This window comes from Catharus ustulatus, chromosome 5 (genome assembly GCF_009819885.2).
Source record: "Catharus ustulatus isolate bCatUst1 chromosome 5, bCatUst1.pri.v2, whole genome shotgun sequence".
Lineage (NCBI taxonomy): Eukaryota > Metazoa > Chordata > Aves > Passeriformes > Turdidae > Catharus > Catharus ustulatus.
The window spans coordinates 53,014,663-53,031,599 of record NC_046225.1 but is presented as its reverse complement, the minus strand read 5'-3'; the positions used below and the strand labels follow the sequence as shown (position 1 = coordinate 53,031,599).

Here is a 16,937-nt window from a genome sequence, read left to right as displayed (position 1 = left end):
CCACCTCAGAGCAGAGCAGGACAATCCCCTCCCTTGCCTGGCTGATGATGCTGTGCCTGATGCACCCCAGGACACGCTCAGCCCTCCTGTTAGCTAGAACACTGCTGACTCATGTTCAACTTGCCAATGACCCCCAGGTCCCTTGCCATGGCACTACTTTTCAAGATCTCATTCCCCAGTCTATTTGTACATCTGCCCCATCCCAGGTGCAGAATCTGACACTTCCCCCTGTTGAACTTCTAAGTTTGGTGATTGCCCAGTCTGCAAGTTTATCAAGGTTACTCTGCAGGGCCTCCCTGCCTTTGAGACAGTCACAGCTCCTCCCTATTTTATATCATCTGCACACTTGCTTAGTATCCCTTTTTTGAAGTAAAATCTTTCTGGAAAGATTACATGGTTTTCTTACCAAGAAGCAAGAGGGAGATTCAGGCACCCTTACCCTGTTTCAAGGACTAGAGCATAACATCAGGGTTTCTGCTCCCTCTTTTCCCTTTCAGTTTCCCAAAAGACCAGCCCAGTATTCCTGGATCAGCTGGCCAGGTGCACGAAAGCTGCAGTTCTTAGCCTGGATGAAATCCCCTGTAAGTTGCATCTAAATGCCATGCAGCAACATGTTGTTCAAGAGGGTCACTGGTGCTGAGGATAGGTTCAATACCTCACTCTGGGAAGTGACTTTTAAGTGACCCTAATTTGGTGCTGTGAACCAAATGCCTGTTGGCAGTGAAATGTATCACAGAATGAAGATTTAGTTCTTTTTAAATGGGTGACAGTTCTGGTGTTTTGAGACACCCCCATAATGTAGTCTGTCACACAAGAAGTGGAATGGGAGAATCCACTCTCAGACACATTCCTGGTTCAAAATAAAATAGTGAAGTAGTCATACCAGATTATACTTGAGAGTTCAGTTAGAGAAACTAGACAAACAGCTTTGGCTTTGGCTGTGTGGACACACTGTGGATGGCCCTGATAGAGGGAATAGGGCCCCATCAGGGAATTTTTGTTTTATTGGGATGTTGACCTTTTGACTCATGCTTCGTGAAAATATCAAGCTTGAAAAGGTTATCTGGAGTTTCTGTGCCCAAGAATTATGTATGTTACTAACTGAAGAACTGTGAAGAGAGTCTAAAAATGTTTGTTGTCTTCCATTCTCGGGGCATTGTGTATGTAAGCACACATGTTGGTCACATTTTAAAACCAAACCAAGTATTATTCTGGAGTGTCTGGAAGCTTCTTTCCAACTCAAAAGTTGCTAGCTTTGGACATGTGAATGTTTCTCTTTATGCCTTTGCAGCACCATGACTATGATCAAAAGCATGTTTTTTCTTCCAGGGGACACCTTTGATATGCAGCTACCAAACAGGATTTTCAGGTATAGATATTCTGTGAAGTTGCAGGTTTGGGGAAAAGAGGCTGCTTATGCATAGTTATGCAGGCACACTCCCTGCTACTGCAAATGGCAAAGCTGAGCTAAACTAAACAGCTCCTTTCTTTTTCAGTGAGCCATTTTGGAAGATTTCTGTGTTTACAGTAATTTCATGACCATAAGGTGCACCGGACTATAAGGCGCACCCCCGGGGAGTCGGCAAATTTCGCAACTTTGTAGATCATGTAAGGCGCACCGGACTATAAGGCGCACTTTTTTTTTTACCACAAAGATCCGCACCGCGTGCAACAAAGTAACTAGTAACAGAATCGATCGTGGAGTTTACTGGCATGTGCTCAAATTGGAAACATTTTAACAGATTGGTGTAGCCTTTAAATGCAGCTCCAAGCGCCCTCCCCATGCGCGGGGCCCAGCACTCCCGCCCGCCCCCGGCTGGTGAGGCGGGGCTCACGGCTGCTGTGGTTCAGGGTGGCCACGGCTCACACCTCGGGGTTGCTGCGGTTCAGGGCGGCTCGGGGCCGTCTGCGGCTTGGGGCGGCGCGGCGCTGCCCACCCCCTCTCTCCCTGTGTGGCTGCCGCTGGCCGGGGGCTGCCTGCCCCCTCTCTCCCTGTGTGGCTGCTGCTGCCCAGGGGCTGGGCGGTGCCTCTCAGCCCCCGTGGCTGGCAGGGGCTGGGACCAGGGGCTGGGCGGTGCCTCTTAGCCCGTGCGGCTGGCGGGGGCTGGAAGTGGGGACTGGGCGGTGTCTCTCAGCCTGTGCGGCCGCCGCTGGCCAGGGGCTGGCCGCTCCTGCCCCTCCTTGCAGCTGGGCTCACGGCTTGCTCTTTTTTTTTGCGGCGAGGAGCTGAGCTGCGTGCAACAAAGTAATGAATTACTGGCAGTTTGCAACCATCTTTCACAGACTGGTGTAGCCTTTAAACGCAGCCCCAGGTGCCCTCCTCGTGCCAGAGCCAGGGCCGGGGCAACTCCCTCCCTCCCCGCACAACTCCTGCCAGCTGTGGCTACCCACTCCCGCTCCCCCTTGTGACTCGGTGCTCCCGCGGCACCTTCCCCCCATTGTGGCTCACACTTCTGGGTTTGCGAATTTCGCAACTTTGTCCATCATATAAAGCGCACCGGACTATAAGGCGCACTTCCAGGTTCAGGGGAAAAATTTAGTCAAAAGGGTGTGCCTTATAGTCGTGAAATTACTGTATGTCAAGGAGCTATGTAGCTAAATATCTAACTTTTACCAGATCTTAACAGTTGCCTATATTTACTGAACAGTCTGCTGCTGTCGTTCCAGTGAAGTGAGCTTTCTGAAGCTGTTGTCATGGAAATTTGGATGGTTGGCACTAAATGTTTCATGCTGGTTTTGTTTCTGTGGAGTTTTTTATAGCTTGTAATCTCCTCAAATGCAAGTCATGGAAAAGGAAATATGTAGAAGTGCTTTGGAGTTTTAGCCTATTATACATAAGGGACCTGTCTTTAAAACTGGTGTTACTTGCCCAGAATCTGAACCAGTAATATGTTGTGGAATTTCAGATTTGGGTATGTCCCATTGGAATATACAACCTACAGAGTTTATCATTCTGTGAAAGTAACATTTCTGCTTGACATACAGTCATTGAAGGCTGACCTTTTGGACTATATATATTTTTTATATGCAAACACAATTCATACAGCTGATGTGGTTTTGTTTATGAAATGTGGAATCACACAAAAAATATTTATTTTAGATTGTTTTAATTCCATCAGCATTTTTTCCTTCTGTTTTACAGCAGAGAAGGATGAAAACTGGTGAACTAACTGCTCTTTTAAGTGAAAGTTGCTGTGATTTTCATGGGATGTTTAGTCATTACTTTCCCATCCTGTTCTCTTGTGAGTTGACCTGAGGCAGCTGAAATCTGTTACCATGTGACAAAGCAGCAAATGTGCTCATCCACAAACAGATCAGTTCACCAGGATTTTGTACCAGTCAGGCAGAATGCTGGAAAAAGCTGATCAGCTTCTTCACTCTGGTTCCCCTGGGGCCTTTGTAAGTTTAATGTTCAAGTAAGATTCTTCCAATTGAAAACATCATCTGTCCCTGTGCCTCCGACTAGCAGCCCTAGGAAGAAGAGCTGTGTGGCTGTCTGTTTCCTTTGGAAGTCTGTCAGCTCTGTTGTTAGAGACGGCATTCTACTCTGCTGCAAATAAAATTTACACATTATCAACCAAAAATGTTCATAGGTTGATTTCCTCCCACTTTCCTCTGTGAAAACATCAAAATAAATTTTGAGGGGGGGGGGAATTTTGACACACATTAGGGTCAGCTGTCAAGAAGGTTATATCAGAAATAACCTTAGTTGTTATGAGGCTACACATGGAGTTTTCTTCCTTTCTTGTTTGGAGTTGAATATTGATAAAAAGGACAGAATTTCAGGCTTGTTTTTAATTTGTGAAGAAATTATATTCACTTCTGTCTGTTTTGCTAATCCCTATTTTGCCAGTTGTACAAATTTTGATAAGTATCAGAAGCCCAAGAGCAAAGGAGACAAGAAGAGAGCCTGTACCCTATTGTACAAATGAAATTTAATCTGATTAATAATTTTTAAAAAAAAGAGTACTACCTAATTTCCTATTTTAAGTCCTGTTATTGCCTTTCAATAAAAGGCAACAGTAAAATACACAAATAACAATAAAAGACAAATTCTCTGCCCCGCCTCAAAAAAGAAATCAAAACAGAAAAGAACTCTTGTCCTTTAAAATGTCATTGCTGTCTTTTTTCCATTTATAGTGTGTAAGAATAGGCTTCCTTCTGTTTCCCATCCCATAGCCTCCAGCAAAGTCCCAAGCCTGTCTCAACCCTGTGAAGGGAGCTGCTTGCAGTTCCATCTTGCACCTCTCCAAAAAAAAAAGGATTTAATCTCTATTGATAATGAATGAGCACAGATATTTCTAGTTACTTCTTTACAACAGGTATTGCCTCAGTGTTCAGTACTCACCTTGTAAAATGTGAGCCAGGAACTCTGTAGGTATGACCAGCAACTACTATGTCTTGAAATGCTGTTTTCATTTGTGAAATTGTGTGAAAAGAAACCTTTGAAACAAAATATGGAGAAAATACATCTGAAGATGTTAATGCCTTATTTGAAATATCTTTTGATTTATTCTGCAAATGTTTCGTATGAGTTTATGGTACTGAATGGAGGAGCTGATAATGCTGTGCAGGATGAAATGTTTTTTATTGTAAGGATGGAAAAGACTGGGAAAATACGAAGTAGTGAACACCATGTAATAAGCCCACCAGAGTATACCTATATTCTTCCCAAAAGCACAATTTGTAGGAATACCCGCTTCAGAACCAGCCAGGTGCTGTTGCATTTGGAGGTATTCTAAATGCACATGGAGACTTTGCCAACTGCAGTTTGCTTTTGAGTCATGCATTTTCATGGGGAAGGGTCCAAAAGTAAGCAATCTAGGACATGGCAGTTTATTTGTGGAGAGTAGCCAGCTTTTTTTGTATTTCAGGCTTCAAATAACATATGTCTTAAAAGCATGTGTAAGAAACCTTTTAAGTGTATCAGCAACATGATGCATCTCTCTTGGGGAGAAAGCACCATCACAAAACAGAGCAGTCCAACTTCATTAAAATACAAAGTACACTTAAATTCTATTTCTGAGCTTGTTTGCAGCACTCTGTGAACAGATTCTGCAAAGACTGGTTTGGGGTATTTTTTCAAAAGGAGAGAAAACCTTTTTCTGCCTCTTTAAATTACATGGAGTGCTCTCGAACTCAGCAGGATTTTGCAGAAAGTGTACTCTTTTCTGTCTGGCTGAGGAATCACGAGGAATGTTCTCGAGCTAAGATTTGCCTGTAATATTAAAAGGAATGCGATACTGTGAAAGTGGCATACAGTACTCATGACATCAGTCTGCAGTACTTTCACAATCTTCTGGAGGTAGCACTTGATGTGTGTGGGAAGTCTAGTCCCCTTTACGGCTTTTTATGATAATGTGTAAACTGTTAAGAGTATGTGCTGGCTACATGGAGCTCTGCTCTTGGTGCTTACTGTGTCAGTCATCTCAGACAGTGCTAGGGGCATTCACCCATTCATCCAGATCAAAAAGAACTAGATTTAAACAGATAAATCTCTTCTGCCCCACACAGAATATCCTTTGAATTTTAGTGCAGGTTCATCAGCTTCTTACATACATCCCTGCAAAATTTAAGTCTTAGCCTTATCACCCTCACTTATCCCTTTCTCTGTATGATGGCCATTCAAATCTTACTAAGAAAACCATGCCCACAAATAAACATGTGTACAACTGTTCTTCCTTTCGTGGGCCCATGGTGATATTCAGCTGTTGAACTCTCCCTTATTAGGCTGAAGCAACACCTCTGTCTTGCTTTTGTAGGTTTCACAGCCCCTTCTAAGCAGCACACCTGCACTGTGGTTCCTTCTGCTGGCTGCTACCCCTCCCAGCCCTCTGGTTGTGCTCCAGCTTGTTCTCCTTTTCAAAAGACATTCATGAGTTGCCTGGTTAAGTGAGACGCCCGGTATATGTTATGTACTGGAGAGAGAAATGTGCTAGACCAATGTGTGTGGCTGGTGAAGCTGCTAAGAGTGGCACAGTTTGTAGTTTTTTATGAGCAGTGAGGATACAGCAGCAAAATTTTGTGTGACAAGAGAAGTCATGGAGTAAAGGTGGCTTGTCTCTCTGTGCACCTGCCAATCTTAAGTACTTAGTGAGCTGTTGGTAAGATTGCTGCTTTAGTTCTACCTGCAGTGCATTCACTATGCACAGAAAAACTGACAGGAGCTTGCAAGGATGGTGGTCAGCCAGGGACTGGAAGAGCTGTAAACTTTGTTGTTCCCTGAATTAAATCTGGGTTTGATTGACTTTGTGGGAGGAATAAAAGTCAAATCAAATCTGTTTATTAAGGGTCAATGGGTAAAAAGGTTTTAAAACAAGAATTGAAAGTAATGACTGGAAAAAGTCAGGGAGGTGTAGGAGTCTGTAGATCAGTCTCTAATCAAGATAACAGAAGGAAAAAAAAAACCCTGTGAAGACACTTGAGACCTGAATATAAAAGGCCTTTCACTAAAATAGAAGCTAACTGCAAAAGTTTATAACTCTTTTCTACCTTGAATTTCTGCTAATGCCAGAGAGTAAGGAAATTCTGTCTTGGTGTTCTTACTTGGAACTTAGCTGGATGTGGCCCCCAGCACCTCATCAAAGTTTGAAGTTGTATCTGACTTGGAAGTTTGCCTTGCTTTATGTGGGAGACAGCACCATCAGAGGTCACTTCCAAGTTACTGTGATTTTGGAAGGAAAAATTATGCAGTATCTCAATTTAAAAGAAGGAAAGTATCTGTAAAATGTATTAATTAAAATGCTTTTGGTTTAAAATGCCAAACTCTAAATCCTATGAGTGGAGGAATGTGTTTGAGAAGTCAGTTGACCGCTACTATGGGTTAAGGAGTGGTAAGGACAGGAAATGCTGATCTGTGTTGATTTCTGGACAGCTATTTTGCCACCAGTGTGCTGAAAACAGACCAACTGTTCTTTGTTACACATCAGAGTGCTGAAATAAAAACTTTTATGCAGTGTTGGTAAAAATGGAAGTAAATATTGTGCTGTATTACTTTTTATATGTGTTGTATATGTTTTAAAAAATTATTTTAATTTCTTCAGTCTACTACTTTTACAAGATATTCCTTGATTGTAAATAACTTACAGGTAACAAAAATATTGCTATCTGTCCTGATACAATTAGATAGCTTCTCCCATGGTTAAATAGCTGTGTACTCTATCTTATCAGTAGCAGTACTCTCTACTAAAATAAAGAGGAAAATATACTAAAAGCATATTAGATTTCTTGACATATTTTGTTGAGCCTGCTCTATTGATCGGGGGGAAAAAAAGGAAGTAAAAGCACTTAAAAATAATTCAGATGTCCTCTCTTGCTTGAGTAGGCTAGCAAAATTCAATCAAAACATCTACTTGTTTCAAGAGTTTTTGAAAGATTTCAAGTCTTTTTTCTAACTGGGGGTGGTGTGAGACCTTCTGAGGTTCATCCTAAGAATCTGACCCTAATGTTTTTCAGTCTCCAGCAGTTTCTGGAGTCTGTTGCGTAAGACTAGTTCCTGTCAGCACAGGTCTGTCTTAGGTTAAACAAAACCCCCTATGTCCTTGAAATCGTTAAGGCAGTGCTTGTGCCCTTCACTGACCTGAAGTCTTATTCAGAGACTGGTAGGTATAAACAGGTAGATTTGTACTGCAGTTATAAACGTTGCATAATAGAATAATAAATTATCCCACTTTTTTCTTTTTTCACCTTGTCCTCCCAGCTGATGTGTTAGCAGTTCTTTTCCTGTGGCCCATTTTGCTTTCTTAGCTACTATGTATAAAAGAGACAAGGAATCTTTTTTTTTTTAGTCCAGTATTACTTACCAAAAGTCGGCTGTTGCATTCAGCTGTTACTGGACTCTTTTTATTTAAATAGTTTCTAACTCTTTCTTAAATCTATTGACAGGATAAATACCTTGACCTCTTACATGCTTGTATGTAAACTTACAGGGTGACTGCTAGTTTCAAGGGATTAAAATGCAACTGCAATTTATGTGAGGGGAAAGAGCTGTTCTTTGTTCTCCACATGCAGCATTCTTAAAAATTACTGCCTCTTGCATGATTTGATGCATGGTATAGAAGCTGTAGGCTATTTGTCTTGTAACTGAGTAACATGCGCTATGAAGTCCTAGGTGATGGTTTGTATTTTGGTTGAATACCCACAAGCCAAGTCTCCCAAGAATACTCAGCATTTCAGTTCCCTGCTTTGTCTCTGCAAAGTAAACATTCTCATTATAGCAGAAGTAATGTTGTACACTTTAAAAAAACCCACAAGTCCAGTGTTGTTTTTAATGGTTATAGATACGTGATCTTTTTCTGTATGTAATTCAGACACTCTAAACACAAAACCTTTTCCCTAGAACGTTTCAGTTGTGTCTTTGTTTAGCAGGCTTGTTTGGCCTGAAGTAATTAAGAAGATAATGTTCTGTGTTTGGTAAAGGTTCAGTGTTGCTTACACTGATGGTCTGCACATAGTTTTGTGGTTTTAGGGAAATAATTTTAGGTCAGTAGCAGTGTTTTTTCTGATTACAGAAAGAATCTTTATCCACTAATTGTATATTTATATTAAAAAACAAGTCAGAAAACACCTAAGAAGTATACTAAAAAAGAGGATTTGCATGGGATGAAGAAATCTGTGTGCAGCAATCTTCCACCAATTCCTAGCAAGTTCATATTAGTAGGTACAATTACCAATAGGTATGTATAAAAGCAGCTGGTAAGGTGACATAGGGTGGCCTGTCAGGAGGTCTTCTAGTTCAGCCCCCTGCTCAAAGCAGGGTCACCTAGAGTAGGCTGCTCAGCCCATGTCCAGTCATAGTTTGTATATCCACAAGGATGGAGACTCTTGAGCAACCTCTACCAGCTTGTGGCCACTTTCGCAATTAAAAAAAAAAAATTCTTATGTTCATGAAGAGCCCACAACTTTTAAAAGACATATAACATTAACTTCAGGAGCAACTTCGTCTATACTGCATTGTGATACAAACTGAAGAGCCATAAAATCTGATTCTCTTTACATCCTAATTAATTTTTGGAGGTTTGCAAGAGATGTGGTTACCAATCACCCAGTGGCATGCTGCTTAATATGCTGCTTAATCTGGAAGTGTTTCATCTGTGGTTGAAAAACATTTGCCAAGATAGAGCCTATAACCTGAAATAATTATATTTATTTTTAATTACTGTTTACTTCATGTTTGTTTATTCAATGTCCACATCTGTTTACTTGCAGCACTAGTGTCAAGGGATACAGACAGCAAGTGGATTTTCCATACTTACATAAAAAGTCTGGAGTGGTACAGGTAGATAAAAAGAGCACAAATCTTGATCAGGCAAAGAGCAGTTCCAGGGAAATAAGTTGTTTTTTTTCATTCATCATAGATCTTGTCTTTACTAATAAAAATAGATAAATGTTTAACGTATGTAAGCATCACAGGAAAGTGAAGTGGTGATTTGCTGCTGCTGCTGCATCAATTGCCTAATCATAAGTAATAAAATTTTATTAGCAGGGTGGAATTTTTTTAGATCTGTAAGTGGGAACAGAAGAGTCTGTGTTTTTTAGCAAGTGTAGCACGGAAGCCAGCTGTTACTTATCAATGACGTGATTCAAGCCCTAGCATGTGTGAAAATAAATAAATAAATACTCCCCTTGATTTTTCATCAACAGGCCTGCTGGGTCTCATCAGACACAAAGTTTATTAACTACTGCAAAGTCCTTCTGTGTGATGTAGTGTCTTTTCCTAACCACTGTCTGTATATAAAGTATACCCACTGTTGAATAGCTGTTTTGTCAATGTCCAAGGTATTTGATAACAAAAAACATTGAAGAAGTTAAATTCATGTAACTGCATGTATGTGCTGGATCCCTAATGGCTTTAGCTCAGCTGTAACCCTTGCAGCACCTGCACTACTGGAAATTATCCTTATAGTTATTGACTGTGTGTGTTGCTGGGGGAGCTTAGCTGGGGTTGAGATAGTGGCTCTCTTTGTATGGGTGAGAGCTGATGTTCCTGGCTTTACCAAAGCAAGCAGAGTTCAGAAAATGCCTCAGTCCTTTGCTGATGCCTCTGCAGCCTAAGAAAACTGGAGGTGGATTTTCTGGTCTCTGCATGTATCCTGTGCAGCTCAGTAGTAAAATTGCCTATGGCTTGTGAGTACAGACACTCCCACAAGAGTAAAACATGTTTATTAAAAATTGCTAAAGCAATTGCAGCTTCAAATGTGGGTAGAATGAAGCTTTGTGTTTTACTCTAGTTCTTATATGTTATGCCACTCAAAATTGTTTCTTCGAAGGAGTGTTGAGTAAATAAAACTGAGGTAGACCTTAAGCTCACTGTAGAGCAAATGTGTATTGTTTGAGGTACTAAAGATTTGTTATACCCTTAATCTTCTTGTGTATGATTAAGAAATTAGGCACAAAACTAAGCCCAAGGCTTTCTGACTGGTTTGTGACATATCAGAGAATGGACTTACAAATTCTTGACCCTGGTTTTCTTGCCCATTCTTCCCTATTGTCTTTGCTGAATGATTAGCTGGTGACTCATGCTTTGCACCAAAGGGTGAAGTAATGCTTCCTGAGTTCCTGTTTTGTAATGTGTTACTTACTGTTTTAAATCCACTAGCTATATGTGTGTGAATATCTCTCTATCTGTATCTATCTACCTACCTACCTCCCTACCTACCTATCCATATCTTCATCTTTGTTTCCTTGTCTATGAAAGGAATCCTATTGAGGTCTTTATGAGCACCCAGAATATTCATTCAATTTTCACTGTTCAAATTTGTTTTTCCCTCAAAGTTCTTTGCTGTTTCCTCAGTTGGTTTATGCGCATTACTGCGTTATGATTAAGCAATAAATAACCATAAAAATGTCTGAAAAAATCTAGAGGCCAGGTCTCCAAAATATTCTCTAGGTTTAGGGATGCCTTTTCTCATAGGGGAGGTGGTTCTTCTGGGCTGCTATTTTAGTCTGCTGCTCCCGGAATTCTTTCTGTACTATCTGCAACCAAATACTTGTAAGTAAAGTGAGTTCCAGTTGTTGATTGACAGGGGAAATTTGTTTTGTCAGGAAATTAGCACACTTTGCATGGATTTTTTTTCAGGTAACTTTGGTAAAAAAAGCTGGCAGAATTAGCAATTGTAATCATAAGTGGTGGCCTCACATTTTTCATGCAGTAGGAGCAGCACAGACTGCAGAAGAACCTTAATCTCCTGGGTCAGTCCAAGCAGTGTGATGTAACCAAGCATTGGCCTCACAGCAGCTTAGCAGAGGGCATATGCATATCACTACTGTCTAACCATATCAGCCACTGGGACCGTTTACTGTCGCTCAAAATGTGTCACATGGCAGTTTGGGTTCTAATTACAGCATCTGTGATCTGTAGCAGACTGTTGTCTCACAGATGCCCTGCAAATCATACTGTATGTGAGGTAGTATTAATGAAGAGTGTCATCTAGGATAGTAGAATAAAAATGAACATCTAAAATAATGAATATAGTTATTAAAAAATACAGCTATTTTCATTTTTTAATGCCCACCAAACTGCCATAACAATGTAATATGCTATTATGAAGGGCAAAGCAAATTTGCAAGAGAATCATTTACCTACATGACATGAGTGTTTGAGTAAGAGAAGGGAGTGAAAAATAACGGAGATTAAATAACTTTACCAATTAATTAGTCCTTGGCTTCTTGTATGCTTTCTGAAGTACTTCTGTCTTTCATTTTGAGTTGGAATTTGTCACATTATACTGGTTGCTTCAGAGGCAAAAGTTTTACTGAAGACGAAGAGCATTACAAGGGACAAAGCACATTGTTCATGACAAAGTGTTGATGGTGGTGAGCTCCTGGCAAGGAGACAAATGAGAAATTCCTCTTCTCAATGTTGTTTAACTGCTATAATGTGTCTGTTGAATAATACAAGATCACTTCAAGTGGTCTTTTGTTTTTGAAATTAAATCAAAGTATCCTTCCAGGAAAATCACAACAGGGAGTCTCTTAATTTTGCAATTTGTTTGACATAAAGTACCCGATGCTAATGTGTATTTTTTTCCCCTCCTGTAGGTGCCTGAGATTATAAGCTCTATTCGGCAAGCTGGAAAAATTGCCCGTCAAGAAGAGTTTCAGAATAATCTCTCAGATGTCGAAGACCCTTTTGCCAAAAAGTTTGAGGTGCTGTTCTGTGGACGGGTAACAGTAGCACATAAAAATGCACCTCCAGCACTCATAGATGAATGCATTGAGAAATTTAACCATGCAAGTTGTACAAAAAATCCAGATTTCAACTCATCATCGCAACAGCATGAAACTGCCAACAACTTTGGAGGCTTCTCTTTCGGCAGCAAATTGCGGTCTGTATTCCAGCCCTCGGTCAATGAAGAGGAGGAAAAAAGGCCAATTAGGAAATCTTTTTCTCAACCTGGACTTCGTTCCTTTGCTTTTAAGAAGGATTTCCAAGAGGGAAGCCTTAGGAGTAACAGCTTTGTCAGGTCTTTTGAAGAAGATGCAATTTCACTGAACCTAAAAAGTCAACTCATCTATGGACACAGTGTTGTGCAGCCAACTGACATTGCAGAAAACCGGACTATGTTGTTTACGGTAAAGCAAGATTTGTGGCTTCTGGTGGCGTTTTCACATCTTGGAGTTTGGAGTGGCAGACACCAAAGCAGATGTTCTGACAGATGGCAGTTACTTCTTTGATAACTTAATTGCAATTACCAAAGCTTAACTTAAACTTGCCTTTTTCTCTGGAGACTGTTACTTGTTAGTGCAAATTGGTTTACATATTCTAAATAAGTTTATATTAAATAGTTTAAAACAATACTACCTGAAACCTTGGGTTTCTAAAGAAAGTTTTTAGAAAGTTACTGCAAGCTAGTCGGTAGTTGTGCAATTGCCGGATGGTATGTACACTTAGACTAGCTAGTAGCAGCAGAAATAAATTACCTGTAGCTAGAGCAGAAGGACCAAACCATGACTGAGAGCTAGTAGACTTTTTGCCATGATAAGCACCGTAATTGATTGCTTCTGCTGCCAACATGTCTGTGTAATGATGGAGTAGAAGTGTAATAGCTTCCTACACTACTCCACTCCTGCCTTGCTTTGGTGTGGCAAGCAATGCCCTTGCCTTGATAGATGAGCAGCAAAACTATTTTCCAAGAACTGAGAAGCAAGTATGGAATGTGGTATTTGCTCCTCTTAAAATCCTCATGATAGATAAGCTATGTAACATATTATACTTAACTTGTGTCTTCTGAGCATAATATAAACCTGGAGCTGATACTGCAAAGACTGACTCTCCTAAGGTCATCTTGGATCTGTCAGCTGCTTTTGGAGCTGGCTGTTCTTAAGGCCAGTAATGGAGTGTGTGCCATTATAGCAGTTTTTTTAAAGCAGGGAAAGAGAATCCTTAAGAAGGATTGCCACTGTTTTATATCTTTAAAAAGTAGCATGCAGAGGATGTTGCAGTCAGCTATACCTGAATTAAAGCTTCTGTTTGATTGTGGCAGGCTGGCATCAGGGAGTGCAAGAAGATGGAGAGATATTTCTTCCCTAGAAAGAAAGCCATGTTCACGTTGTTCTCTTGAGCATGTATTTCACATAGAAAATAGAGGTACCCTTTGCAATAGTAATGCCTAATTTTAAATAAATCATGACTCCATTATTGATTCATGGCACATATTGTGGAAATAGGGAGATTATAGTTGGGCTGGGTAGGTCCAGTGAGTGTATTTTTAATTTATATTAAGTAGACGCAACAGTTCTCAAAGACACCTGCAGCTTCAGCCTGAATATAGTGTCAGTCACCTGCTGGCAGGCACATTTCTGAATTGTGAGGCTTTGCTGATCTGGCTTTGTGTCTTGGGTTGCTTTTTGCCTGGGAAAATATTGTTTAATATGCGCAGCTGTATTCTTTTTGTATTCAACCAGTCTAAATTCAGCTGAATATAGGGAAGTGAAGTAACTCTAGTTTGTGCCTTCAGTATCCACAGGCAGCAGCTCATGGCAGAGCTGAGTTTGTTGGTTACCTGTCCCCTGTGTTTAGCAGGTTCTGAATCAGGGAATGCAGATGGCATGCTCAGGTTTCATCAGTTTGTGTGTGGCTACATATGAAATGCTTACAAGTAACTTAATATCCAGAGGAAAAAAAATGGTTGGTATATTCTCAGTTGCTTAGATTTTCCCCAGGACTGAAGTAAAGATTGGTTGATGCATGAGGTGTGAAAAATATTCAGATTAGTTGTCTGCCAGCTCTCCTCAGTTGATTCAAACAGTCCTGATTTTCATGTATCTTCCTGAAGAACTGCTTTCCTAGCCAATTTCTTAGGGTTTGGCGGGGAGTAGGGAGTATTTTTAGGTTTTTCCTCTGACTGTATATTGGGGGTGAGTGAGAAGAGGTTCACTGGTTTGGGTTTTTCCCCTTGTTCATTTGACTTCAAATGATCACTACTGCCTAGGGGCCAAATGTGGAAGAATGATATGGGGCTGAGCAATAAGAAGGAGCCTCTTGCTGCAGGGTGGGGAAGACAGCAGCAATCAGGAGGCTGCTGAGTAGGTGTTGGAAGGAACAGCCCCACGAACAGAGGCAAGATCAGCCGCAGGGACAATACAAGGAAACCAGCAGGCATCTGGGGAAAGCCATTGTGACTAGTTGAAGTGAAAGAAGAGGTGGAAGGTGAATGCACAGGACCATTTTTAGACATACAGAGGTGGCACATCTGACTTGATCTATTCAAACACAGGATTTGTCCCTTCCCCCTTTCTTAAGAAAGTATGGTTATATTAGTGCTGCTGATGTTTTTATGTGCATCTTTTGGGATTTGGTAGTGATTGAAGCAGGTTTCTCTTAAGTCAGGTGGATCCAAATTCAACCTGCCTTAATAAAATCTGATACAAGACTTGTTTTTGGCAGTCTCTGATGTGCTAGAAAATATAAGGAATTTAAATTTTTCTGTTACTGTCTTTTTCTGGCAACAAAGATGTTGCTGGAAGCTGAAAAAATGAAAACAACAGTTTCACCTTAAAAATGCCCTTTGCCCATCAATACTTAGCATTGTCTTTTGACTGAACAAATGGCCTACAGATTAAATTAGATTAGAAAATATACTTCAGTAAATTCATTTGTATAGGTTTTGAGTTAAGTGCTTTAAATTAAATGTTATGTGTGCCATAAATAAATAAAACTCCTAAAATTTATTAGGTAGAATATAGGAAGAGGCATACACTTGGATTTAAATTTTAGGGTAATCTCATTAAGTAGCTTCTGTGACTGTGGTGCATTCCAAGACTGCAGATAAAAGGAAAAGGGACATGAGTATATTTCTCTCAGTGGGAAGTGGGTTAGTTGTGATACAACATTGCTCTCATCTGTTCAAACATTTTCAATTTCTTGCCTTGTTAAACCTCAGTACCATAATGTGCAGAGCTCTCAATGCCAAGTTAGTGTTGTTTCAGTGTTCTTTGATAGTAATATGCTAACTGGTATAAATATATAGGTAGGAAAAAAAATTGAGATTTGTATTCGGGGAGCATTTTTATAGTGGGACAAAAAGAAGTGTAATGTACTTGTTAGCCCCTTGCAATTTATTTTGCTCTTTTTAGATTGGCCAGTCTGAAGTTTACCTTATCAGTCCTGACACAAAAAAAGTTGCAATTGAGAAAAGCTTTAAAGAAATATCCTTTTGTTCTCAGGTAAGATTGTAGTGTATTCTCTTTCTCTTTTTTTTTATTGTTTAAATATTCTCTACTTGTGAATGTTCATGTAATCCTCTCCCCTTGCGCTCCACATGGATTCTCTCAATAGTTTCAGTGATTGCTGTTGAAAAGCTGCTGATTAATAAGTAATTTTATAAGACCATCATTCTTCTTTCATGCTTTGCATTGTGATTTTTGAGTAAAGACTCACTTCTGTGTGCAGTAGATACATAATATTAGCTAGAAGGAGCAAACTGGTCAGGAACATACAGTAATTTCACGATTATAAGCTGCACCGTTTTGAGTAAAATTTTGGTCCAAACCCAGACGTGTGGCTTATAATCAGGTGCAGCTTGTAACGTGAAATTACTGTACTCTTGTTTGAGATTGCAAGTGAGCATGATTCACAGTTGTGCAAATCTTGGGATCTCTGAGCCACATTTTTCAAGAAGTGAGAATGAAAGGAAAAAAATTATATGTAAGAGTTATCTGAAAAATGGTTAAAGGTATGTTCTTTTCAAGGATATAAATTGCATGTATTTAAACAAGGACAGTGCTCTGCCATGCAGAGGTAGTATATGCAATGTATGAAGGCAGGCATGTGCCAGAGCCTCCTCATTCACTACTAATCCATGTCCTTGTGCCACAGAGTTTGCTTCTCTGTCCTTCTGCCTGGGGGTTTTTTTTGTTTGTTTTGTGTGTTTTGTTTTCCATAAATTACTTTGGTTTTTAATTTGATGACAATAGCTTTCATCACTTAACATACAGGCACATATTCTGAACTTCCAGAGTAAAATACATTTAGAACAGAATTTATTAATCTCTGGGTTTGCTATATGGATCTTTTGTACTTCATCCATTAAAAACAAAACAAAAAAACAAACAATGTCTGACTTAATTGAAATTCAAAAGATTCATGAACATTCTGTAATGGGACAGAATTGTAATGGCCAGATGTCTTCAATGTAGCTGTAACAGAGATAAGTGACCTATACGTAATGTTATTGTGCTCTTTTCTTCCTGGAAGAAATACAGGTACAAAACATTGAAAGTAGATATGAGTGTTTCATTGTTGTTGTTTCTTTGCTAGGGAATTAGACATGTGGATCACTTTGGGTTCATCTGCAGAGAGTCTTCAGGAAATGGAGGCTTCCACTTTGTTTGCTATGTGTTTCAGTGTACAGATGAAGCACTGGTAAGTGAAAGAATAACCAAATAGAATATTAGGCCCTAAAAGTCTTCCATTGCTCCATGCTCTTTATTTTGCT

At 40.0% G+C, this 16,937-nt stretch overlaps 1 protein-coding gene across 1 annotated transcript in view; it reads left to right on the top strand.

The window, feature by feature from the left end:
* Positions 1 to 16,937, top strand: part of TBC1D1 (TBC1 domain family member 1) — a 99,724-nt gene that overhangs the window by 29,535 nt on the left and 53,252 nt on the right. Inside the window, 3 exon segments of the mRNA XM_033060353.2 lie at positions 12,040 to 12,573; positions 15,577 to 15,666; positions 16,760 to 16,864. Coding sequence (XP_032916244.1) covers positions 12,040 to 12,573; positions 15,577 to 15,666; positions 16,760 to 16,864 — 729 coding nt within the window.